This window comes from Cygnus atratus, chromosome 2 (genome assembly GCF_013377495.2).
Source record: "Cygnus atratus isolate AKBS03 ecotype Queensland, Australia chromosome 2, CAtr_DNAZoo_HiC_assembly, whole genome shotgun sequence".
Lineage (NCBI taxonomy): Eukaryota > Metazoa > Chordata > Aves > Anseriformes > Anatidae > Cygnus > Cygnus atratus.
The window spans coordinates 159,900,358-159,925,654 of record NC_066363.1 but is presented as its reverse complement, the minus strand read 5'-3'; the positions used below and the strand labels follow the sequence as shown (position 1 = coordinate 159,925,654).

Below are 25,297 nucleotides of genomic sequence, written 5' to 3'. Positions count from 1 at the left end.
CCTTGCCAGTGGGGTAGGACTGGACAGCGGTCATTGGGATCATGTGAGCCTTCAAGTTCTTGCTCCGGCCAGAACCAGCTAACACTGCTATGCCACTGACGCCGAGAAGGGTTTGCGAGCCAGGCCACATAAGCCCATGCAGAACGTACTTCGTCCCTAACCCCTGCGCTCTGCGAAACGGCAGCACGCACAGCGAGGGCGGGGATCTCGCACTGCCAGAACGGTGCCTCGGCACTGTCACGGTGTTTTGGTCGTTATACCAAAGGGAACCACTGCACCACCAAGGCCAGCCTCCTGCTGTCAGAGGCTGCTGACGTCTCCACAAACTAACCAAGCCTGGCCTCAGACATGCTGTGGATTGTTTTGCCCCTTGCTAGTTGCACTGGAGGCCTGTCCAGTACTTAAGGGCCCCAAGAGGTTAAGAACATTGCCGGGTTCATTGCTCTGGGCCAGTCAGTCGTTACTTGGTTTTGTCCCAGGATCACAGTTCCGTCCCAGCAGCACAGTCACTTACTAAGAGCTTTTAGAGGCGGTTCTCCCGTTGTCTCTCCTCCGACACTCCACCACAACAGGCCCCATTTGGTCCCGTCCTGTGGACTGGCTCCTCACCCACCTCCTCACCCACCTGAGTTTCTGCACTTGGTGTCACACACGGAGGGCCAGGTCCCCCGTGCTGCCCCTGCCCCTCTCGCCCTGTGCTGCCCGGCTGGCTGCGGGGCTGCCCCTTTGTGTGCGAGCGGTGCCCAGCCGCGCCATATGGCAGGCACCGCCACAGCAGGCTTGATTGTTATTAATGAAGGTAGCGGTTTGTTCTGCCATCGCGTCCGAGACGTGCCCAAATGATTTATCCCGTAAGGGGAGCGTCTCTCCGCAGTGCTCGGGTGCAGAACAGGGCCACGGCAGTGCTCGTGCCGCAGCTGACCACGAGAAACCCGTCCGTGGGGCAGCCAGGCGGCATGCAGGCAGCGCAGCCCCGCAGAGGAGGTGACCCAGGACTGCGCGGGAGCACTCCGAGGCCTGAGGCTTTGCATTTCTGCTCGACAGGCTTGCAAAGCCAGCCGAGGGGCTGCCCGTGGGGGCTGGCTGCGTGTCGCTGGGCCGCCCGCTCTGCTCCACGGAGGTGGCCGCCCCTGGGGCCACATCCCCCACAGGGTGCCCCGGCCCCACGGGCTGTGCACACTGTGGGGCTGGGGGTGGTCTGGGCTGGGGCCGGGAGGTGCCAGAGGCTGGGGCTGGCAGCGCAGTGACCCCTGTGGTGTTTGGGATTCTTTTGCAGCCCCCTGATGTTGAACGACAGCAGTTCAGCACATTCCATGCCGAAATACAGTCGCCAGTACTCCCTGGAGCACGTCCACGGCTCGTCCCCGTACGCAGTAAGTGCACCGCGCGCCCGGCCGCAGAGGGGGGACGGGGACATGGGCACACGGCTTCCCGGGGAGGGCCCGGCTGGTCTCACCCGTGTACCACCACGTCTGGTCGTGGCCGCTGTGCTTTGTGCGGCACGGCACCTCTGGGTGGCTCGGATCTGCCCTAGCTAACAGGGAGCGAGCTGCCGGCTGGTAGAGCAGAACGGAGCGGCTCGGTTGGGAGGACCTTCACACAGATGTGCCAGTCCCGCTGCCTGACCCTTCAGGCCTCAGCAGGAGTTCGAGCGTCCTGTTAAGGGCGTTACCCAAATGCCGGCGGGCACGGGGCATCAACCCCCGCGCTCAGAACCCCGTGCCTCTTGGTCGTGAGGGGCCACGCGTTCGATCGCAGACCGAGCGAGGGTTGTCTGAATCCGGCCGGCAGCAGAGATGGGTTGAAGGGCAGCATCGCTTAGCTTACGTCTGCTGGCTCGGGCTTTGCTTCGGTTTGTCGCAAAACGCACCTGATGTCAGTCGGCCCTTGCCGAGCAATTGCTCCTACTGGCTAATTAACCTGACCGTGTGCAATTAGCGTGATTCCCTGCAAGCAGCCTGCTGCCAGACAGGGAGGGCGCTGCGGGTCGGAGCCAGGCGGGGACGGCGGCCAGCAGCAGCGGCACAGGCTCCCCGTGACCGGAGCTGGGCTGTGACCCGGGGGCGAGGTGGGGAGCACGGGGCAAAGCCAGGCAGCCCTCACTGGAACGGCGCCCGCCGAGGTGCGGCTGTGCGGCACCTCATCAGATAGAGCTCAGCGCTGATGTGGGTGTTGCTCGAGCCCTGGCCGCGCTGCGGTGGCTGAAGGGCACCCGGCCCGCGCACCAGCAGCACGCAGTCTCAGGGGCACGGTGATGTGGCTGCACAGGAGGAGTCTGTCTGCGTGCTCTGGGCTGCCCTGCGAACTGCTGCTGGGTCCCGATGGATGCCGAGGTTTTGTCTTTGCTCTCCCATCCTTCCGTGCACCTTTTGGTGTGCTGCTCCCCGTGACTGTTCAGTGGCCAAAGATCGCAGGGAGCCTCTTCCAGACCCCTCAGTGCTGGCCCTGAGTCCTCGCTGGGACGAGCTGCAGGCTTCTCGCTCCTGGCCCGCGTCAGCCCGGCCCGTTGGAGGGAGGTGGGTCAACGGGGCTGGCGTTTCCCTCAGACCTGGCAGCTGCAGCGTGCCTGCAGCAAACCCTGACACACACAAACCCCGACACTGCACAAACCGTGCCGTGACAGTGCACAAAGCCTGGCACCGCACAGACCCTGCCGTGACAGTGCACAAAGCCTGGCACCGCACAGACCCTGCCGTGACAGTGCACAAACCCTGCCGTGACAGTGCACAAAGCCTGGCACCACACAGACCCTGCCGTGACACTGCACAGACCCTGCCGTGACAGTGCACAAAGCCTGCCGTGACAGTGCACAAAGCCTGCCGTGACACTGCACAAAGCCTGACGCCGCACAAACCCTGCTGTGACATTGCACAAACCCTGCCGTGACACCGCACAGACCCTGACACTGCACAGACCCCGCCGCAATGCCGCGTGAGCGCTGCCACGACGCGGTGCGAACCCTGCCGCGATGCCGCGCGGTGCCGTGGATGCGGGAGCTGCCCTGCCTCTTGCTGGCGTTCGGTCGCTGTTCGCTTTTCATCACCTCTGGCCTGTGCTGGTCCCTTCCATCCCCTCTCTCGACGTGGGTGTTTTCCTGTTGATACTCATCTACTCTTAGCGCCACCCAGATTCGGGGCTCTCTTCCCATCTGCCCCCTGCTTGGGGAACAGCTGCCGTTCCTTGGCCAAGCAGGTGCATCGAGGTTCTTCGTACTGGTCTTCTGGCAGGGCTGCCTGTTAGGGGCGAGGCTTTACAGCTGGGAGAGCAGCCGAGTGCCCTCACCGGCTGCTTGCAGCAAAATAAAGGCCGTCCCCGCTTCCAGGTGGCAGTGCCTGCCCACGCCGCTGCGGGGCCGTCCTGCCAGGGGCAGCGGATTCAGGCCACCAGCTCCCGACACGCAGCGCCCTGCTGTGCTGGGCTGATCTGATCAGTTCGTCAGCCGAGACCCGAAATAGCTCAGCCCCACTAAAGAGCTCTCCTGCCGTCAGACCACCCTCCGCGGGGGCTCTCTGTTCCCCTTCCAGCTCCCGTCCAGCGCTGCGATCTCTGCCTTCCAAGTGCCTTTGTTCCCACGCGGGGCAAGTACTTGCGCAGAGCCTCTGGGAGCTCCTCCAGGTATCGCAGGGCTGTGCTCATTATGAGAAACACAGGTGGTCGTCTCCTCGCAGCCCGAAGCGTTCGTGGCTTCCAGCTCAGGGGCCGGGCGGTTTTTCAGAGCCGTCTGCCAACACGAGCACTGGATCCTGACGCTGCCACAGGCGCCGATTGAACTGAAAATAACAGTGGTTATGCACCACAACAGTTGGCGTGGCGTGGGAGCGTAGCGAGGCCGAGGCGCGGGTAGCCCGGTCCTGTGCCACCTGTGGGACCCAACCCCAGGTCCCTGCCGTGGAGCCTGCAGGGATTTTGCGCCCGTGTAACAGCAGCCACGTCCTCGTGGCACTTTCGAGCCCGGGAAAGCGACCTCAGACCTGCAGAAACGTCGGGGAGCCCAGCGTCACGTGCGGGCAGAGGCGGCCGAGCGTCCCCACGCCTCGTGGCACCGGGCGTGCAGTCGGTGCTGCTGCTCTCGGTGACTCCTTAGCCTTGTTCTGCTTGGGGGGGCTCCCTCGTAGTGTGGTCCCGGCACCGCAGCGGTGCTGAGCTGGTGCAGGCCGAGTTACGGCACGTGTGTTACGGACAAATGTCAGAGGGGGGCGTTTGAATACAGACCTCAGGGTATGGCCCGGGGCTTCCTCAAGCTGCCGCTCGGTGTTAGCGCCACCGACACACCTGGGCACACCTGACCCGGAGCTGGCTCTGTGTCCTGGGCCGACAGAGGCCGATGCCCGCGTTGGAGATGGGATTCGTGTTCGCTTAAACTTCCCAAATAACTTGCTTCTTAGCAAGATTGATACCAAACTGCAGCCATTCTGTAGCCAGCGGGGAATCTTGTGTTCCTTACACCTTGTATTTCGTTCATCTGCAGGTCCTGAGAATTTCAGCTTTCGTTTAAGCATAAAAGAATGGAGGTTCTGAGTGGGAGGGGAAAGGTGAAACGCAGAGCTTCTCCACGTCCAAGAGTTGAATCATCCAGAAAAAGAATCCCATATTGTTACTTTTGAAATTTTACCGTTTCCAAGAAAATGAAGTCGGGACAGAGGCCCGCCGTGTGTTTTTAGCAGTGCTTGGGGTTGGCAGTGCGTTTTGTGTGGAGCCCGCGTTGCCTTCCTCCTTGGGTGGGTCGGGGTGGGAGCGATCCGGCGCGTCTGCTCCCGTGGGTCGCTGTCTGGTACGTGCCTCGTGCTTCACACCGCGAATGCTGTGATTGTCATTTCAGGCTTCTTCCCCAGCGTATAGCGGCTCCAACCTCTACTCCCCGGATTCTTCAGCCAACTCTGGTCCCATCATCTCCGACGTGACGGAGCTAGCCCAGTCCAGCCCTTCAGCATCTCCCAGCGGCAGCCTTGATGAAAGGTAACGCTGGCGCTCTCGTGAAGCCTCAAGTTGGCTTCGTGGGGAGTGTGTTTGCCGGTGAGCTGAGCAGTACGGTATCAGTGCAGCATGTGGCAGAGGCTGCGCTCCCCCCGGGAGTTCCCCCCAGAAAACAGAGCGGCCCCTGGGGCAGGGCACGCTGCGGTGCCTGAGCTCGCTGCTGCGGACCTGGCCAGGGCTTGCAGAAAGCTGACCTGTCCCTCCAGCGCAGCCTGGTTCGGGACCCTGCCGGCTCAGCAGACTGACATTTTGTTTGTTTAGATCAGCTCGAACCCTGTACTCAGCCAACACTTGCTCCTTTGCCTCCCTGCCCAGCGTGATCCCGCCCCGGAGGGGTCCCAGTTCTGTTCCCACAAGGAACAGACCTTCAGTGGCGTGTCAGCCCCGCCAGGTGGAATTACCAGCGTCCTGGGAGCAGGGGTGGCTTTGCCCTGCCCTTACAGACTGCTGCGCAGAGGAGGAGACGCAGAAAACGGCTGCAGGCCCAAGTAACTGGGAGTAACGATGCCAGGTCCATCCCAAGCAGCTCAGGTGCAGAGGCTGAGGGTCTGGAGCACGCAGAGGGCAGCCAGCAGCTGGCAGCAGCGCCCTTCACCTGCTTCAGGTTCACAGGCCCTGGGAGGCGAGCGCCGCAGGTCCCATGGCTGATAGTCAGCCTCGTGTGCCTCTGCCACCGTCGCTGGGTACCGGTGAAAGCCTCCCGAGGTCCGTCGATGCGGCTGTTCAGCCCTCACGCCCCGCAGCCCCGCTCCCACCACCCGTCGGAGGCTCTTGATCTGAGCCTCCCTGGGCCCATCTTTCTTTAGCACCTCGTGGTCTCCCTTTTGCTTCCCCTTTAATAGGTTATTCCTGGCATCGGCGCTTCCCCTGAGGTGCTGAATCACCCACAAATGCCATTTATTGCCTGAACACCCTCTGCCAGGAGCGCTCGCTCTTAAATATAGACCATATGTTTGCTTAATGGGCCCTTTCTCTGTTCTTTTGTAGTTGCTGTCCTTTCCAGTAGGACTAATTGAGCCTCTTCCACCCCAAATCAGCGAGCTGGGGTGGGAAAGGGTTTCCATCTGCGAGATTAGGGCTGACCAAAGAGGCCACCTTCCCTTCCCATAAAAACAGAACATCCGAAAACGTCTGGGTGCCCTCGTTAAGGGCAGAGCCGAGGCTGGGCTGGCACAAAGGGGTCGCTCTGCCGTCGGAAGGCTCTGGGGCGGCGGTGACTGCGTCGTGCGGGTCTTGCTGGGGACTTAAGGAAGGGCACAGGTACTGTTTAGAGCAGCTCCGTGTCAAAAGCTGTATTGCTTTAACCATAGTGTCAAAAAGAGAAGAGCCACGGCCTCCTCCCGGGAGCATTCGCAGCAGAGAGCTGGCTGCGGTCGGGTCCTGCCCTGGGCGGCCTCGAGCCGTTAGCCGCGAGAAACGCGCTGAGATCAGGGCGCGAGGCACCGGTGCGTCAGGGGAGCTAATTAGGATCGGAAGCAGAGACGAAATATTTGGGTGCTCTCTCAACCTCATCTTCGTAGCTGGCTGCGGAGGCTTCGTACGTGAGGAAGGCAGCAGCAGGCACGAGGATTTTTGTCCTGTTGTGTGGGAGCAGATCTCAGGAACCAAGAATGCGTTAGTGCCAGCTCCTCACCCGCTCTCTTTCCTTCCCCTAGGAGTAGTCCCGTGGTCCGTATCAAAGAAGAGCCCCCCAGTCCCTCCCGCAGCCCCAAGATAGAGGAGGCCAGCCCAGGGAACCCTCCTGCTGTCGAAACTCCCCTGTCTCCCTCCACGTTCATCGACTCCATCCTGCAGGAGAACGAACCCAGCACCACGACCGCTGCCGCTGGCAACAGCACCACACAGCCTCAGCCCCAGGAAAAGTGCCTCAGCGTTGCCTGCCTCGACAAGTAAGTGCCTCACGCAGGTCTCGCCTGCCGTCCCGCTGCTCCGGGCTCTTGGGCTTTAAAGATGCCAGCAGCCCGCAGCTCTCGAGGCAGATGTGGTCATTTGTCCGGGGAGCTCTCCCGTGGCTCTGCCAGGGCGGGTATTTTGTTCTGCCCTCCCCGTGGTGCTGGGGGCAGTGCGCGCAGCCCACCGCCTGACCCCGTGCAGGGCCTTACGCCCCCTGCGCAAGGACCCGACGCTGCTGCAAGGGGCCACGTGGGTGCCAAAATAAGAATGGATAAAAATGACTGTGCTAAATATGGGGCTCGTTTCAACTCCGCTCCCGCGGCACAGAAATGAGTCACTGTAAGATCAGCTGTGTTTTGTCTCGGGCCCCGCACATCCTCCCAGCGTGGAAGCTTCTGCTTTGTGCTCGCAGCCCGAAGGCAGCTGACGGGCGCGCAGACACAGGCGCCTTCCCGCACCGCTTGCTGGAAGCTTCTGCCCCGGGGGCTTTACCTGCAGGGGAGGCTCGGAACCGCGGCGGGCAGCGTTCCTCCAGGAGGCTGCCCTGGCTGCGCGCGCTGCGGCACTGCCCCGCGCTGTCCCGCGCTGCTGCACACCCCGCTGCCTCCAGGTTAGCAGAAGCTTTGCCCTAACCTGCAGCTTGCCACCCGGTCCTAGTCCTGGCGAACGCGTCCTCCCACTCGGCCTCTTTGCTCACGGCTTGCGTCAGAGCCAGGCTGGGCTCGGGGGGTGGCGGGCTGAAGGCCGGCGGGTGGCTTTGTCCTAAGGGTCAGATGTGCGGTCTGACATCTTTACCACCACGCAGCGCTCGCGTGGGCAACTGCAAGTGTCGGGATGGAAAGCTGCGAGGGTGTCTGTGCGTGTCAGACTGCCAAGAACCCCCTCCAGCACCACGCTGGGATCTCGGCTGCTTCTCAGCTCTCAGCCACTTCCCACTCAGCCGGTGTTCTGGGGAAAACGGCGTGCCGGAATTAAGGTCTTCCCTCTGAACGCCAGGGCAGACTTTCCATCCCGGCTGCATAAAAGCAGCCTGGGGAAGGTGCAGGTAGTTTCGAGGACCTAGAAGGCAGCAGAGAGCTCCCTTAGCCAAAAGGCTGCTGTGGGCTCAGGCGCTCAGGGTGGTGGTGGTGCAACGTCCGCTTCTCATCTCATTCCACTCCGTGCTAGCCGTCGCTTTTCAGAGCTGTAGGGTCGTGGCCCTACAGGAGCGGGCACAAGCGTGAGGAAGAAGCCCTCTTCCTGCAAGGTTACCCAGTGGTACAGGGGCAGCTGGGGGCTGCCTCGCCGCGGGGCTGGAGCCTGCTGGCAGCGCACACGGAGCCGTGTTTGCTGCATCACACCTCGGAGTCAGGAAACGCCCGCTCGCTCCTTCCTCCCAGCCTTGTGGGAGGTTTTTGTCTATAGCTTCGCCTATTTATAGACCCACCGAGGGCACTGCAATCCATCTCACCAGTACCAACTGTCCTTAAAAAGAGACAGGCTCTATTATACAGCTCAGTTATACTATACAGTTTCAGAAGCTGAAACTCGCCGTTTAAAGGGTAATAAAAATGAAATAAAAGTGCTGCCGAGTATTCCTGAATTATTGAGGACTCTTGCAGACTATGCAGAAGCAGGCAAAGGACACAGAAAACATTTGCCCCTTGCTCCTGCAGAGAGCGAGCTCCGTGCTTCGTCCTGGAGAGCTTCTGAGGGCTGGTTAAAAGAAGGGGCTGGTGCTTCCCCTTCTCTGGGTGCCCTCCTACTCCAGCGCCGTGCCAGCAGCACCGCGCTGCTCCCCTCTGTCTGCCTGGTGCCGGCCTGGTGCCTCAGCACCCCGCCTGTAGCTTTCTTCCTCGGGGCTGGTGGTGCCGCGGCTCCTGCTGCGCTGGAGCAGCATCGGGAGGAGGGCGGCATTGCCGGCGTGCCGTGCCCTCGCCCGTTCCCGATGTCTGTGGAGCAGCCCCACACCCGCTGGAGCAGCGCTGGAAGCCGCAGGTGCCCCAGGGGAGCTGCAATGACCAGAGCACGCATTATGCTGCGGTGCTGAGCGGAAGGGAGGATGACTTGCTAATTGAAATGCTGGCAGCGAGCTCTTCCGAGCGGGCGGCGCGCCGCTTATCGGGTCCCCAGGAGTGTACCAGACCCCACTGCACTGCACCGTGGCACACGGTCCCCATGTGCCCGTCCTGCGGGCGTCCAGCCGAGCCCGTGCCCCGTGCACTGCACCAGGGTGAGGCAGCAGCACGGCGCCCTGGCGGGGCGGCGGCGGTTAAATTCCGAGGAGCTTGCTCACTGCATTGGGATGCAGGTAATAAGGGAAGTGTTCCCTGACGGCGGTGACTGTACGGGGTGACAGCGGTGCCCAAACGCTGTTCCGTGACCCGTGCACTGACAGCCTGCCAAGACGTCTCAGCAATACCTGCTTTTCATCACATGAAGCGTGTTCCTCTTGTTCTCAAATCATTGGAGAAGAGCAGCCCGTGAGGCCGCAGGTCAGGGCATGCAGTGCCTCTTTGTGCGCCACGCAGGCTGTTATTTAATCTACAAGCCATCCTTTGTTCGAGGGAATTTCATCCGAACTGAGTTACCTCCCTGTGACCAGCAGCATTGCAGCGGGTGACAGCAGCGAGGCTCCGGCTCTGAAAGGAAAGGTTTGCCTGGAAACGCTTGGTGGCACGGCCCAGGCGTTGTCCTCCATCCACCCGGGGAGCTGCGTGCGCCGCGTTACAGGGGCCAGAGCCCCCTGCGTGCTCGCAGCACGGACACCCCACGCTAGCACGAGGTCTGCCTGTCCCGTGGGGCAGCGGGGCTGTGCTGCGCCCCACGAGCCGTGCCGGCGCGCACCAGGTCGTGGAGTGGGCCTGCATCAGAAGTGGTTGGAGAATCGTCTGAGTGAGCTCGGCCGTGCCGTACGGGACCCGTGCTGTCTCCACGTGCTTTTGCAGGGCGGTTCAGTTTCGTGTTTTTGTTGCTAATCCCCGTTCTGCCCCATTTTGTTGCTAATCCCCGTTCTGCCCCATTTTGTTGCTAATCCCCGTTCTGCCAGCCTGGCACCGCTCGCCTGCTTCGAAAGCGCTGCAGGAGCGCGACCGCAGGGCAGCGCAGACCAGGCTGCTCCAAGCGCGGGGGCACTGCCCACGAACTGCTCCCGCCTTGCAGCATGGGCAGCGTTTCGTTCCTGAACGAGCCTGACTGCGAGCCCTGTGGGCCTGGTCTCCTCTTCTGTTTGTGTTTCTCAGTTGGCCTCAGCTCTGCAGATGTCGGAGGTCCCCCCGATAGCTGCCGTCCCCGGGGCGCGCAGCTCTGGGCAAGGGGCAGGGGAGCGCCGAGGAGGGCAGGAGCTGGCGGTGCCTTGCAGCCTCCCTCACGGCCGCGGCATCATCGGTGCTGGGTCAGCGCTGAGAAAGCTCGCCCTAAAAGTCGGCACCGAGTGGCAGACTTCTTGGCCAGCCCAACCCAGCAACTGAGAAGAAGGAGCGGGCAGCGGAGGCTGAGCTGCTTCTCATCCTTTTAGGTGGTCTTGGCAGGGGAGGGGGAGAAATCCGCGCCGCCGTTGTCCTGCTGTACCTGGGCTGGGTGAACGGAAACCCCAGCCCTGAGCGCTGCTGCTCTGCTGTCTCCTGCCAGCACAAAGCTCACGCGCCTCGGTATCAAAGTGCTTCAGGGAAGAGTGATGGGAGCCCAGGGCTTAAGTGACTTTTCTGAGGTGTTCTCTGGTTTTGTGATAAGGACAGAACGAGGAAACTTGCCACCGCAAACCTGACTGCGCACCAAGGTGCTGTCCCAGGGAGGGCTGCCCGTAACAACCGCACCCCGCACCAGGGCACATCCGTCCAGGCTGGTGCCCACCTCCCACGGTGGCTCCGAGCAGAAGCCTCGGAGAAATCGTCTGAAGTGTTGCCCATAGCTGCTTCCAGTTAAGGTGCAGAGTGATTCAAAAGAGAGACGAAACCTGGCCTGAGCTACAAAGCATTCCCGAGCGAGTGTCCTGCCTACCCGCAGGCTGCCGGAGGTGGGCCCTGCAGGAGCTTTCTCACTGGTCATTATTTGCCTGCTGGGGCCCTGGGCCCTGCTGTCCTCACCCCGGGCCCATTTCCCAGGTGCAGACACATCACAAGGCGGTGGATGACCTGGGCAGAGCTCAGGGGCCGGGGGCTGCTTTTTTCCTGCATAAATGAGATAATCGGTGCAAGGCTGCGCCGTCGCCGTGCTTTCAGAAATTGGAACGTTTGGAAGGAAAAGCAGCGCGGGGAACAAAAGCAGCTCTGTGCATCTCGAGCGCTTTGCCTTTGGGGCGCTGGGGCATTGTGTCGCCCATGAGTGCCTGGCGGCAGCCACTGCAGCCAGCGGCCTGTGGCCGATGGGGATGGGGCTCGGGGTCCAAGCTGGGGGCCACCAAGGGCTCAGCAGAGCTCAGCTCCCCCCTGGGAGTGCTTCCTGCTGCCTCCACGCGCCGGCAGCATCGGTGCGAGACGGCTCCCTGCTGGGGAAGGGAGCGTGCCGGGGCCGGAGGCAGAGCCGCCAGGCAGATCTGTCGGGTTCGAGGTGCTGCTTTCACACAGCTGCTTCTGGGGCCGCCCAGCAGGAGGCCGCGGCACGCGAGCCGACTTCGCGTCGCTTCACCAGGAGGAGACGCAGACAGCGAGGGCCTCGCGGGGCTGCTGGAGCAGCCCGGTCCCAGCGGCACTGCACGGTCTGGATTGGCCCCTGTGTGTGCCCCGTGCCATGGGGATGGAGGACGGGCTTGTCCCGGGCTGCGCTCAGTGGTTTCTGGTGGGGCCTCGGCTGGGGTCGGCCTCGCTGCTGGGCGTTTGATTGTGGGATCGCTGAAAGCCTCTTAAATCTGCCAGAGCATTTCGGGTGCTGTGCAGCGAGGACTTTGGAAGTCATTTAGAAGCCCAGGCGTGGATAAGTCATTTATTTGCTGCGTGTTCATGGATTTTAGTCCTGAAGAAGAGTTACAAATCCCTGCAGCTCCCGCGTGTGTGGCTGGGAGGCGCAAGGCAGGGCCGTGCTCCTGGGCCGTGTCTGCAGCCCCGGCCCCAGGCACCGTTCCCAGGAGTACTGCGAGTACTGCTGTTGTTCTGGCAGCTCGCTCCGAGCCGCGGTGTGGCCTTGCAGCCCCTCGGCGCCTGTCGCAGCAGAGACAAAGTAGTCTCGATGCCGTCACCTTCCCGGTGCTGCTGTGGGGTGCCTGTGCAGGGCCTCCGCCGCTGGTCCCACAGGAGCACCCCCAGAGGCTTTTGGGGAGGCAGGACGTGCTCGCTCAGACCTGCGGCCATGCCAGAGCCCAGCGATGCGCAATGAGCTGAGCCTGCTGCTGCTGCTGCTGCTGCTGCTGCTGCCGCCGGATTTGGGGGCTTGTCAGCAGGGCCGCGGGTCCCTGCCTGGCCTTCAGGGAGCCTTGTGGGCTTGTAGCACCAGGAGGGGGATGCCACCCGCTGTTCCGCGGCCCCGAAGCAGCCTGAGCATAAAAGCCACCAGCACCACGGGACGGGAGAAGAGCACATGGGGCCGGATCCTGCGCTTCACTCGCAGCTCGCGTGGCCTTCCCGCTGCCCAGCGGAGCGTCCCCTGCGCTCCACCTCGCAGGACGAGGTCCAAGTCCCTGCCAGGATTCCCTGGGCTCTGCCGTCCACTGTGGTCTGAGCCTCTCCCAGAGCCCGACAGAGGGAATGGGCCGTGTCCTCGGACCGTGGCCTGGCCCCCGGGGTTGGCGTTTCAGTGTCCGCCCGGCCTGCAGGTGACTGCAGAGGGAGCCTGGCTGCGGCAGGACGCCGGCTTCCCGTGGCTGTTAGCCGCGATGGGTCGCGCTGTCAGCCCTCGTCCCGAGCTCGCTGTTCGCCAGCAATGGAGCTGCGATGCGCGGGGGACTCGCTGCATCTGCTGCACGTGGGTGTGCTTGTCCCGGCGCTGCCCGGAGCCGTGCAGGGTGGGCGCAGGTCAGGGTGCAGGGGGATGTTTGCCCCCAGGCACGAGGAAGCAGCTTTAGTTCTCTCCGTTGCTGCCAGAAGCTGCGTCTCCCGGTGACCAAGTACCAGCTTCCCCAGTGCCGCTCCAGATGCGAAGGTGTTTTCTGCCAGCAGCGGTCCCTGTGCACCTTCTGCCCCAAAGCACGGCGTTGCAGGGAGGCTGGTTTGTTGCCCTTCCCTTGTCACGTACCAGCAGCTGGGTGCAGAGGCAGAAGTCCTTGCCTTTGGGCTGAAGAAAGGGTCCAAAGCTGCTTACCGGAAAGGCGGAGCCGCACCGGGACCCCGCCAGCCCACGGGGCTGGTGGTTACCGGCACCCCGAGCGCAGCGCCCACGTGGCTCGCAGGAGCCCTGGGGTTCATGAGAAATCCGCTTTGTCTCAGCCATCTGGGCTGCTCCCCATCGGCCTTCTCCGTGCAGGGTCTCGGGGCGAGGCCAGGGGACGGGAGAGGGCGAGGGCACGGCTGCGGTGGCGTGCCCTGGCACTAGCACCTGCACCCAGCCAGAGCCCAGCGCCGCGGCCCAGAGGGGCTCCTCAGCGCTGACCGTCCGTGCTCGCCTCTCTCCTGCACAGGAATGAGCTCAACGACCATCTGGATACCATTGACTCCAACCTGGACAACCTTCAGACGATGCTGACCACACACGGCTTCAGCGTCGACACGAGCGCGCTGCTGGACGTGAGTACCGCCCGCGGCGGCAGGGGGACGCGGGGGCTTCAGCCGGGAGCTTCCCCAGCGCGCCCGGCTGTGCCTGCCTTCCCCGCCCTAATCGTTCTTTCCTTTGGCAGCTGTTCAGCCCCTCCATGACGGTTACCGACATGAACCTCCCCGACCTGGACAGCAGCCTTGCCAGTGTGAGTAGCTCTTAGGGCTCCCCCCGTGCGCAGTGCGTGCGGCTGTGCCGGCGGCCCCTCCGCGCGATGGGGGGCTCGGGCAGCTCCAGGGGGGCTCTGACAGCTCGAGGGGGCTCTGACGGCTCCAGGGGGGCTCTGACGGCTCCAGGCGTCGGGGCCATCCCCAGGCTGCAGGAGGGAGGCGGGGAGGGGGAGCGCGGAGCCCTGTGCGGGGCTCGGGGCCTCCGGGGGGAAATCATTCAATTAGCGCCGCGGCCAGCTCTGAGCAGCTCGTACAGCGCGCGGGGCTACTTCATCACTCACGCTCGGTTAATTAGGTGCTGAGACGGCCGTCTCTCCCATGAGCTCTGCCCCCTGAACGTGGAAGTGCGCTGAAGCCTGTAGAGCCGCATGTGGTTTCCATAAACCCTTCTGCTGACTTCCTGAGAGCGTCGGGAGGTTTTCTCTAGGCAAGCCCCGTCACGTGCTGCGTTATTTGTTTTATCTGCTCGAGTATCGTCAGCACTGAGCGCCGTGCAGGGCACGAGTGCAAGCTCTCCGTGCAAGAGCACCCGTGGAGCTGCCGGCCGCACGTGTGCCTGCGGGCTGGGACGCGGCTGGGCACTGCCATGACGTGGAGCAGCTCCCTGACAAAACGGAGGGAACCCGAGCTGAACTGGAGCTTGGCTGGTGCCGGGAGCACAGCGAGGGCTCTCCTTGTGCAGGTGGTGCCGGGAGCACGAGGCTCTTGCCCCTTCTCCTCTTCCCTGCTTCATTTTTATTAACCTGAAAAGGGACAATTTTTTTTTATTATAATTTTTTTTTCCCGAGAGTAGAACGGGAAACATCTTGAAGGATTTTGCAAAACAGGAAAGCCAAAATCCAGCCTCTCTTTTGGGGGCCTGCTGGGCCCACAGGTGGCTGCAGGCGTGCTCCTGGGCATGAAGGTGTCGGTGTCGGTGGCATGGGACAGGGGAGCACGGGCAGCACCTCTCTGACGTCCTTGTCCACGGCACGCCTCTGTCGCCCTGCGGCTTTCCTGCAGCAAAGCCTCCCGTGGGATGCACCTTTCCCTGCAGTGCAGCGCTCCCGGAGCGTCTGGTAACGTACGGGAAAGGGCTCAGCAGTGAATAACTCCGCAGCCTCTCTGGCCTGTCTCTCTGGACATTTCTGCACCTTTTCACTTCCCAGCGCGGTGACGCAGACGCCCGGTGGGCAGCCAAGTTCTTTGGCTGTGTGCAGGGAAAAGGGTGAGGGGGGAGCACGCAGGCGCGGAGCGGCGAGGTCACGGCGCCCACCCCGCGGCGCTCAGCCCGGCTCCCTGCTGCTGCCGCGGCTGCGAGGTGCAGCCAGCAGCGGGCTCGGCTCCGGCTGGGCAGGGCGGGCAGCGCAGGGGCTGAGCGGGGCCCACGAGGGATCGGGCTCACCGAGATGATCTGCCTGTTCCGTGTGGCGCTGCAGGGCGTTCTGCCAGCCGTGCCCTCCGCCAGCCGCCGCACCGCGCGGCCCCGTGCCGGCACAGGGGAGCTCTGGGCCTCGCGGGCTGCAGGCACGGGGCTGTCAAGGCCCCGTGTTCACAGGCGCTCTGCTCCCGCTTGCTGCCGGCTGCCAGGTGGTGACGGGACGTGCTCGGTACACGTTTAAACACCTGCTCAGGCGACTTCTGCGTCTGGTAGCCACTGGGCTATGAGGTACGGGAGCGCTGGTGCGGGAGCGCAGGCACGGGTCCCAGCCTGTTCAGCTCCTGGTGCTGGGGTTTTGTACAGGGCAGGCGGCTTCGCTCCTTCCCAGCCCTTTTGTGCCTCCAGCGCTCCCTCCTCGGCCGTCCCAGCCCAGGGGTGCCCGTGGGACCAGGCCGCGGAGCAGGGACGTGACCTCAGCCGCAGCCTGAGCCACTCGCAGCTTGCCGGGACCTGCAGCCCTGGTGCACTCTGGTAGCAGCGCGTCCTTCCCTGAAAGGGCTCATCACAGACGGGCCCTGAAGGCTTCCCCTGGCTTCACGCCGTGGGCACAGCGGGCACTGCAGACCAGGACCTCTGCGGGTGGCAGAGGGCTCTGAGAGCCGGGCTGTGCCCGGCACCTGGGAACCGGGGTGCGCGCACCGGCTGCGTCCTGCGCGGGGCTGCTGGTGACCTCCTGAGCCGTGGATGTTCGTGAGCCTCCGGGCACGTCTGCCTGACTTAGTGGGGCTTTGAGCCTGTAAACCGCTGCTTTCCTTGTGCAATTGTGCTAGCAGAGGCACGCAGAGAGCGCCGCGCTCTCTGTTGGCGTGGACCCACGCGCGGCTGGCCCGTGCCGTGTGCTAACCAGCCCCACTTCTCTCCCTGCAGATTCAGGACCTCCTTTCGTCCCAGGAACAGCAGAAACCCACTGAGACAGAGGCCAGCACAGCAGACACAGGTACGAGGTGCTCGTTTTGGCATTTAGTGACTCACTCACAAGACCTGGGGCTGTGGCAAAACCATTTCTGCTCCCAAAAGCATGTTTGGCTGAGAGATGGGAGTGCTTGGACTGGGAAGGAGAAGGGGTGGAGGGGGATGCTGGCGATGTAAGTCCTGGCGGGAGGGAATGAGGGAGGGGGAGCCAGGCTCTTCCCAGCAGCGGCCAGGGACAGAACAAGAGGCCATGGGCACAAGTTAAAACCCCTGAAATTCCATCTAGACACAACAAAGTGCGTTTTTGCTGTGAGGGTGGCTGAGCTCCGGCACAGGCTGCCCAGAGGGGCTGGGGAGTTCCCCCTGGAGATGCTCAGAACCCAGCGGGACGCGGTCCTGGGCAGCCGGCTGCCGGTGTCCCTGCTCAAGCAGAACTTGGAGCAGAGGGCACGAAGTCCCTGCAGCCTCGGCCCTTCGGGGACTTCTGTCTCTGTGGCGTGGGCTGTCACCATGCTGCTCCCCACTCGTGGCAGCAACCCCAGCACCCGGCTGTGGGCTCCACACCTCAGTGCCCAGCCGGGGCGTGCTGCAGCTGCTGTCGGGGTCTGGGGGCACAGGGAAGCCCCCGGTCACCTGGAGCCGGGGTGAGCGAGTCCCCGGGCACAGGCTGGGAGCGAAGCCCCGCTGAGGTCTGGTTCTGCTCCTCGCTGCTCCGCCAGAAGCCCTTGCCTGAGCCCTGGCATTGGCAGCGAGGGCTCTGCTGCTTCGTCAAGCACTTTCTTGCTCGATGACATCGGAGTTCGGAGGGCGCAGCCTCGTAGTGCCTGCTGCCCGCAGTGCCCCAGCTCCTCGCAGCGCCCCGGCTCCCCGCAGAACTCCCCGCCTAGCGCGCACTCTCTTTGCAGGAAAGCAGCTGGTGCACTACACGGCCCAGCCCCTCTTCCTGGTGGACTCGAGCGCCGTCGACATGGGGAGCGGAGACCTGCCGATATTCTTTGAGCTGGGAGAAGGGCCGTACTTCACCGACGGAGACGAGTACGCGGAGGACCCCACCATCTCGCTCTTGTCAGGGACTGAGCAGTCCAAACCCAAGGACCCTGCGGTATCCTAAGGCTGAGGGCAGGGCGAAAGAGAGGAAGAGAAAGGATGCGCACGAAAGGGAAATCCAGCCGCCAGCCTCCTTGCTTTGCACAGACATTGACAGCTCTCAGCACCCTCCGGTTCATGTTTGCTTCCCCCGGCACTGTGAGGATTTCATTTGTGTGTGTGCTTAATGAGGTGTTTTGAAACCTGCTTTAGATTCTAGCCACCCAGCGCTCCTCCAGTTCGGCAGTCGTTGGGGGCCGAGCGGTGCAAGAGACCCCGGCGGCGTGGCCGTGCCCGGCCCGCGCGGCGCTGAGCGAGCGGGAGAGCCGGGCGGCCCCGGCAGCAGCCGCCGGGCGACCGCGGGCGGCAGCCGAGCCCCGCGCCGGGCACCGACGGTCCGGCAGCCGCGGGGGCACGGCCGCGGGCGCCCCTCGCCCCGGAGCGCGGCGCTCGCCGGGCGTGCGGATGGGGTCGCTTCTCAGGGGCAGGGAATTCCTCCTCCACCCCCGTCCCCTTCCCTCCTCGCCCCGGAGAGGCGGATGCGATGGTTTTTAAAGAGAAATAAAAGTTTGCCAATCTGGCGCCGGTGGGTTGGATCCCTTTGTGGTCTCTGCCTCGCGGTCTGGTCCCTGAGGGTCTCCGTGCGCGCGCGCACCCTGGGCGCCCCGGGCTCCCCCGGGCCCGGCTTTACTTTCTCTTTTTATTTCCTCTTGCTCTGTGTGTTTCTTTTTGTTTGTTTCTTTGGTTTTGTTTTCCTTTTGCTTAGCAGTAAAAATTTGTACATTTACACTTCAGATTGTTAATAGTAAAAACTGTATTTTGAATTTTTACATGAGAGAAGAAGAACCCACTTCTATCTATATATATATAAATATCTCTCTATATATATACATACAAATATATATAAAACAAATGGTCTGTCACCTGGTGGCTTTTCTATGGTCGGGAGCTTCATTTTTGTCCTCTCTTTGGATGGAGATGGGGGGATGAAGGCCCCCCAGTTCCCCTCCACAGCCCGGAGGTGCCGAGCTGCGCTGGGAGATCCCAGTGCCCGGTGCCGCCAGTGTCACCGCCCCTCTCCCGCGGCGGCAGAGGAGTGAGTGCATGTGCCTGTGTTCAAACTCCGCGCTGTGGCTTCTTGCCTGAATCCCGCTGAGCCTGGGCTGAGTTTCCCAGGACGTTTCTGTAGCTGAGCCCGTAGAGGATGAGGGCGCTGCGGGGCCCGCGCCAGCATGCCGGAGGAGTGCTGGGCGCTGTGCACGCCTTTGAGGAGGTCTCGCTTTTATGAGAACAACAAAAACAAGTCTTCACCTTCGATGCAGAGCGTTCAGAGCGTTGCCGGTTGTTGTCCCCGGGGCTGTCCACCCTCACGCATCCAAACTTGTCACTGCCACAAACTCTGCTCTGCCAAAGCCGCATTCACCTTCCGAAGCAAGCGGCGTGCCAGCAAGCGGGAGTTACGTGACAAGGAGAGGATCTTGGGTTCACGACAAGATCCCTGTGTGTACGCTCCACAAACTGACGTTATTCCTTGGTCTCCAGTGGCATGAATTCACCAAGGGCCTAATGAACTAAAAGCCGTCCGGGTGACCGCTCCACGCGGCGGTGCACCCTGCAGGACCGGGGCTCAGCCGGCGCCATGCGGCATTCTCACCCGTGGTCGCGCTGACAAAGCCGTGGTCATTTCCAGACGTGGTGGGGAGCAGTTGGGGCTCAGCACCACAGCTCATCAGGACACACGGGCGGGCTCGTGGCCGGTGAGAGGCTGCAGTATGTGGTGCCCTGTGCGGCGCTCGGCAGGTTTGGTTTTTTCCACTCAATTTTGTGCCTCTGCCAGGGCCCTTCCACGGAGCCCGGTGTGGGCAGCCGCACTTGGTGCGGGGTTTGCATTGCTGGGGTCAGCGAGTGGATGGTGGAGAGCAGTGGTGCTTGTGTGGGGCACGGCTGAGCCCACGGCCCCACGGAGCCACCGGCACCCACTGGCCCATGGAGCTCGGCCAAGGCCCCAGCACCACAGGGGCTGGGGGTGCTGAGCACCAGCTCTGGGTGCTGCTGGGGGTCAGCCGCTTTTGGTAGGTCCCAGCGGTGCCGCCGCGCTCTGCCCCCAGCCCTGCCCTCCCCAGGACGGGGCTGTGCCAGAGCCGCTGCCATTGTGTGGAGCAGGGGCTGGCCGGGGGCACCCCAGGGGCCCAAGGGTTGCGGGAGCCCCTCGCTCCGGGCGGGCCGTAATGATCGAAGTAATCGTGCGTGACGCGGGCGGCCGGATCCATGATCTCATCCCGGCTAATGAGGTCGACATCCAGTGGGGCTGAGCACCGCCGCGGGGAACTTCCCCCCGTCATTCATCACCCACCCCGGGAGATGCCTGCGTCCCCTCGCACCCACCGCAGCCGGATCTGCTGAGCGCAGCGGGGGGGCACGCAGAGGGGCTGCGGCGCGCCGGTGGGGTCAGGGGCACCGGTGGTGAGGGTCCCAGGGGTGCACAGCCCCCCCGGGTGAATCACATCAGTCCAGGTGATGGGAGCAGACCCCAGTGGGAAGCACCAACTGCCTGAGGTGCCCCTCACCCACCTCCATCTGGCCACCCCCAGGGCCCGCATCGATGTCAGGGTCCCTGCCGTGTCCACGCCGAGCCCCGGCGCTGTGAGCACTGCACGATGGTCATAGAAAATCAGCGTGGATGGACCCAGGGTGCAAAAGGGTTTGTGGGATGTGGGAGCTGGGGAGGAGCAAACTGCTCCCCAGCACCCAAAAGAACTGGTAGGGTGGCGGTGCAGGGGACACCGTGGGGGCTCCGTGCCGTGGGGTGACCCCAGTGCAGCCGGGTCTGGCCAGTGGCAGCCGCCCAGGGCGAGGGGAAGGAAAACCCGCAGTGGCAGCTCCCCACTGTGCTGCATCGCCTCCTGCTAACAGCAGCCCGGGGCCCCTGCCAGAGGTGAGACCGAGGTACTGAATTGCCCCGCATGGATTCACTTCTTTGTTTGTTTTCCCAAATCCCCCCCCCCAAACAGTGCTCTGAACCCACATCAACTTTTGGCATCCAGAGGCGGCGTGGGGCAGGGCTGGGGGCGAGCACTGGTGGGGGCTGACGGGGATGGGGCATTGAAGGCACCGTCAGAAGGGCTCGGAGGCTGCTGCAGGGACCTTTATTGGCAGAGGAGCACAGCACATGAGAAGAGGAGGCATGGGCGCTGCCCCCCCCAGGGCGCGTGGAGAGGTCCGGCCGCCTCCACGGCCCCTGCCCCGCCGCCCACCCGGCTCCCCGGGCACCCCCAGCCCAGCTTCTCGCCCCCAGCAAGTGCCCGGCAGCACCGGGGTCCTGCAGGGAGCGGAGCGGGCCGGGGGGCTGGGGAGGGGGCTGCAGCGAGGCCTGGGGGGCGCGGAGGGAGGTGGTGGGGAAGCGCAGCAGAGGACGGCGTCCCAGGAGGCAGCTCCGTCGAGGCTCGGCCTTCTCAGACCCCTGGGGAGGCAGCGGCTGCGTCAGCCCCCGTGCCACTGGCGGGCGGCACCCCCAGCGCCCCCCAGCCCCGAGTCACCTTGGGAGGCCAGGGCCTCCTCCGAGTCCATGTCGCGGTCCATTCCTGCGGGCAGGGGCAGACGCCGCGGCTGGGGGCAGGCACCGGCACAGCCCTCCCCCGGCTGCGGTGCGCCTACCCCAGGCAGTGGGGCGGCCTCGCTACCTCCCCCCCTTGTGGGGGTGTCCTCAGCTCATGCCCCCCCCCAGCTTAATGGGGCACCCCTGGATAACGGGAGCACCCCCGGCTCATGGGGTGCCTGGGGACTGCCCCAACCTGCAGGGGACAGGGACAGTCCCTTCCCCTTCCCACTCCCCTTTCCCATTTTTCATTCCTTTTCCCTTTTCTTTTTCCCCTTCCCCCTGCCTTTGCCCTTCCCCTTTTCCTTTCCCCTTCCCCTTCTCTTCCCCTTTCCCTTCCCACTGCCCTTGCCCTTGCCCTTCCCCTTTCCCCTTCTCCTTCCCTTTTCCCTTTCCTATTTTCTTTCCCTTCCCCTTCCCACTCTCCCTCCCCTTCCCCTCCCTCCTCCCCCTGCCCCCCCAGGACGCTCAGGTGCTAGCAGGGAGCAGGGGGACGCTCCGCGGGCCGGGGACCCCGCAGCGAGGACGCGGCCTCACCCTCCTCCGACTCGTTGGACTGGGCCGGGAGGTCTGCGATGGGAGCTGCGGGAGGGCAGAGAGCACTGGGGTCAGCGCCGGCCCGGGGTCGGGGGGGTCCCCTCAGCACCCCCGTCACCCACCGCCCCGGGCCTCCCCGGCGAGGGCGTCCGCGCTGAAGGAGCCGCTGTTGAGGGCGTCGAGGCTGGAGGAGGACGAGTCGCTGCCCAGGGCCTCCCGCGCCACCACGTCCGCCTGCGCCCCCCCGGTGCCCTCGAAGCTGACGGCGGTCAGGCCTGCGCGAGAGGCGAGCGCCGTCGGCACCGTGCCGGCACCACGGCCCCCGCGCCCCCAGCCCCACGCCCCCCACCCCGACCTTGTCCCAGGCGCTGGGCGGAGGTGGTGAGGTCGCCTGCGGGGAGGAGAAGGGTGTCAGGGGGGGCCGGGGGCGCAGACCCCCCACGTGTGTCCCCCCCCCAACACCCCTCGCGGGTCCCTCACTCTCTCCGGAGGCCTCCAGCTTGGCGGGGCTGACGGGCTCTGCAAGAGACGGGCGGGGGGGGGATGTCAGCACCAGACCCTGCCCCCCCCCCTTTTTTTTTTTTTTTACCAGGAGGGAAACTGAGGCACGGCAGGGGCGGCCCGGCCCTACCTGACGTCTGTCCTTCCGCAGACAGGGCCACGTCCAGGGGGCTCGCGGGCTCTGTGGGGACACAGCGGGGCAGACCCCGGCTGGGCTGTGCTGCCCAGGGGCCCCCCCGGGGGCAAACACTGCCCGAGCCCCCCCACCCCACCCCACCTCACCCCCTGCCCATCAGGGCTGCCGGTGGGCCCGGAGCCCCCTGTCCCCAGCACCCCCCGCGCCCCCAGCCCCTCACCATTGGCTGTGGCGGTGGCCAGGAGCAGGAGGACGGCGGCCGCAGCCAGCGCCGGGGCCCTGTGGAGCCGGGACGGGTTGGGGATGACCCCACAGCCCCCACAGCCCCCCAGCACCCCCACACCCCTACCCCAGTGACTGGGGGTCCCAGGATGGGGCCGCACAGACCCCAGGGCACAGCAGGGGCTGCAGTCCCCATCCCAGGGCTGGTACCAACCCTGTAACGCAGGGGGCACCCCAAAACCAGCTGGGGGAGCCTGGCAATGGGGCACGGGGGGGGGGCAGCAGGGCTGGTGCTCTGCAGAGACCTGTCAAGGCCAGCAGCGATGCCCCCAGACCCGTAGCGGTGCACCCAGACCCCATAGCGATGCTCCCAGAACCACAGCTCTGCCCCCGGACCCCACAGTGCCGCACCCAGATCCCACAGCACTGCCCCCAAACCCCCCAGCGCTGCCCCCAGAGCCCCCTGGTTCTGCCCCCGGATCCCATAGCAATGTCCCCAGACCCCATAGCACTGCCCCCAGTCCCACAGCGATGCCCCCAGTCCCCCCAGTACTGCAGCAATGCTCCCAGTCCCCATAGCACTGTCCCCAGGCCCTATAGCACTGCCCCCACTGCTGCCCCCAGACCCCATAGCACTGCCCCCAGGCCCCCCAGCAATGCCCCCAGCCCCCAGAGCGCTGCCCCAAGTCCCATAGCAATGCTCACAGTCCCCCCAGCAATGCTCCCAGTCCCATAATAATGCCCCAAGACCCCATAGCACTGCCTCCAGACCCCATAGAGATGCCCCCAGACCCTATAGCAATGCTCCCAGACCCCTCAGTGATGCCCCCTGACCCCATAGTGCTGCCCCCAATCCCCCCAGTGCTGCAGCAATGCTCCCAGTCCCCATAGCGCTGCCTCCATACCCCACAGCAATGCCCCCGACCCCACAGCAATGCCCCCGACCCAAAAGAGCGATGCCCCCAGTCCCATAGCGATGCCCCCAGACCCCCCCCCCCCCCCCAGCGCTGCCCCCAGCCCCGCCGTGCCGGCCGCGGCCCCCCCGGCGCCCCCCGCTCACCCTCGGGGCTGGGCCATGCCTGCGGCTCGGGGCGCGGCGCTGCGGGACCGGGACCGGCGCCGCCCGGCCCGTTATAGCCGCAGGGCGCTGGGGAGGAGCCAGGTGGCCGCGGGCCAGCCAATCCCGCACGGCTCGGCACGGCTCGGCTCGGTGCGGCACGGCCCGGCACGGCCCGGCACGGCGCGGCTCGGTGCGGCTCGGTGCGGCACGGCCCGGCACGGCCCGGCACGGCGCGGCACGGCGCGGCTCGGCACTGCGGCGCCGCCACCGGCACCGGGGGGGCTGAGACAGCCCGGCCCCCAAAACCGTGACTGGGAACCCAGCACCTCCTTGGGGACCCCAAAAAACCCAGAACCGGGACCGGGACCCCCAGCGCCTCTTTGGGGACCCCAAAACCCAAGCACCATGGCCAGCACCCCCAGCATCGCTTTGGGGACCCCAAAACCCAGAGGCATGACCAGAACCCCCAGCGCCTCTTTGGGGACCCCAAAACCACAGCCAGGACCCCCAGCAGCACTTTGGGGGTCCCCAAAACCCTAAACCACTGCTGGGACTCCCAGCGTCACTTTGGGGACCCCAAAACTCCAAAACCATGACCAGGACCCCCAGCACCACCTAGGAACTCCAAAACCCCTGAACCACCGCTGGGTCTCCCAGCATCACTTTGGGGACCCCAAAACTCCAAAACCATGACCGGCACCCCAAGCACCACTCTGGGGACCCCAAAACCCCGAACCACCGCTGGGACTCCCAGCATCACTTTGGGGACCCCAAAACCCCAGAACCATGACCAGCACCCCCAGCACTACCTGGGGACCCCAAAACCACGAAGCCACAGCGGGGAACCCAGCACCACTTGGGGACCCCCAGCATCCCTGTCCTGGGGCTGGGGGCGCTGGGGACCCCGGCTCCCCCCGACCAGTCCCCCCCACCCAGGTGCTGCCAGGGGCCCCATCCTGCCCCACACCCCCCCCTGCACGGCCCAACAAGGGCCCTTTATGGCGGGTGCTCAAAGCCCCTTTGTTCCCCTGGGTTCTGGGCCTGGGGGCCGGGGGGGGCGCGCGCCCGGCTCCGGTTGCAGGGGGCAGCGGGGCCGGGGGGTGGCGGCGGTGCAGGGCTGGGGTGCAGCACCCCCAGGGCATGCGGTGGCCGCAGGTGTCCCCGTCCCCATCCCCGTCCCAGTGCCCTCGGCGGGGCTCCTGGCACGGATGTGCGGGGACAAGGCGCCGCTGTCACCGCCCCGGCACCCTCCAGCCTCGTGGCCCCATCCAGCGCCCGGCGTCACCTGGTCCTGGCACCGGCACCGGCACGGGGACGGCCCCGGCTGGGGGCACCGGGTGGGCTGGGGGTCGCTGGGGGTTACTGGGGGTCACTGGGGGTCACTGGGGGTCACTGGAGCCGCACAGCACCAGGGAAATGGCAACGTGATGGTGAGCTGGTGCGGTGACGGGGAACTGGTACGGCCCCAGTGACTGGTACAGCTCCGGTAACTGGTACGGCCCCAGTGACTGGTATGGCCCCAGTAACTGGTACGGCCCCAGTGACTGGTACAGCTCCGGTAACTGGTATGGCCCCAGTGACTGGTATGGCCCCAATAACTGGTACGGCCCCAGTGACTGGTACAGCTCCGGTAACTGGTACGGCCCCAGTGACTGGTATGGCCCCAATAACTGGTACGGCCCCAGTGACTGGTATGGCCCCAGTAACTGGTACGGCCCCAGTGACTGGTACAGCTCCGGTAACTGGTATGGCCCCAGTGACTGGTATGGCCCCAGTAACTGGTACGGCCCCAGTGACTGGTACAGCTCCGGTAACTGGTACGGCCCCAGTGACTGGTATGGCCCCAATAACTGGTACGGCCCCAGTGACTGGTACAGTTCCAGTAAGCACTGTGGTCCTTGTCACTGCCATGACCCCAGTAAGCTGAGATGGCCCCAGTAACCAGTGTGGGTCTGGTGCCTGGCATGGTCCCAGTAACTGGTACGGCCCCAGTGACTGGTACAGCCCCGTAACCAATGTGGCCTCAGTAACTGGTGTGGCCCCAGTAAGCAGTGTGGCCCCGTTCACCAGCACAGCCCCAGTAACAACGAGTGTAGCCCCAGTGACTGGTGTGGCCCCACTGCTGCAGGCG

The 25,297-nt window shown here is 64.5% G+C and overlaps 1 protein-coding gene across 1 annotated transcript in view; it reads left to right on the top strand.

Moving 5' to 3' along the window:
- The window catches only part of HSF1 (heat shock transcription factor 1), a 55,758-nt gene extending 38,296 nt beyond the window's left edge, over nucleotides 1-17,462 (top strand). Inside the window, exons 7-13 of the mRNA XM_035570177.2 lie at nucleotides 1,277-1,373; nucleotides 4,820-4,956; nucleotides 6,630-6,863; nucleotides 13,394-13,499; nucleotides 13,610-13,675; nucleotides 15,985-16,054; nucleotides 16,935-17,462. Coding sequence (XP_035426070.1) covers nucleotides 1,277-1,373; nucleotides 4,820-4,956; nucleotides 6,630-6,863; nucleotides 13,394-13,499; nucleotides 13,610-13,675; nucleotides 15,985-16,054; nucleotides 16,935-17,140 — 916 coding nt within the window. The 3' untranslated portion in view covers nucleotides 17,141-17,462. The remainder of the gene's footprint in view (nucleotides 1-1,276; nucleotides 1,374-4,819; nucleotides 4,957-6,629; nucleotides 6,864-13,393; nucleotides 13,500-13,609; nucleotides 13,676-15,984; nucleotides 16,055-16,934) is intronic.
- The last annotated feature ends 7,835 nt before the right edge of the window (nucleotides 17,463-25,297 follow it).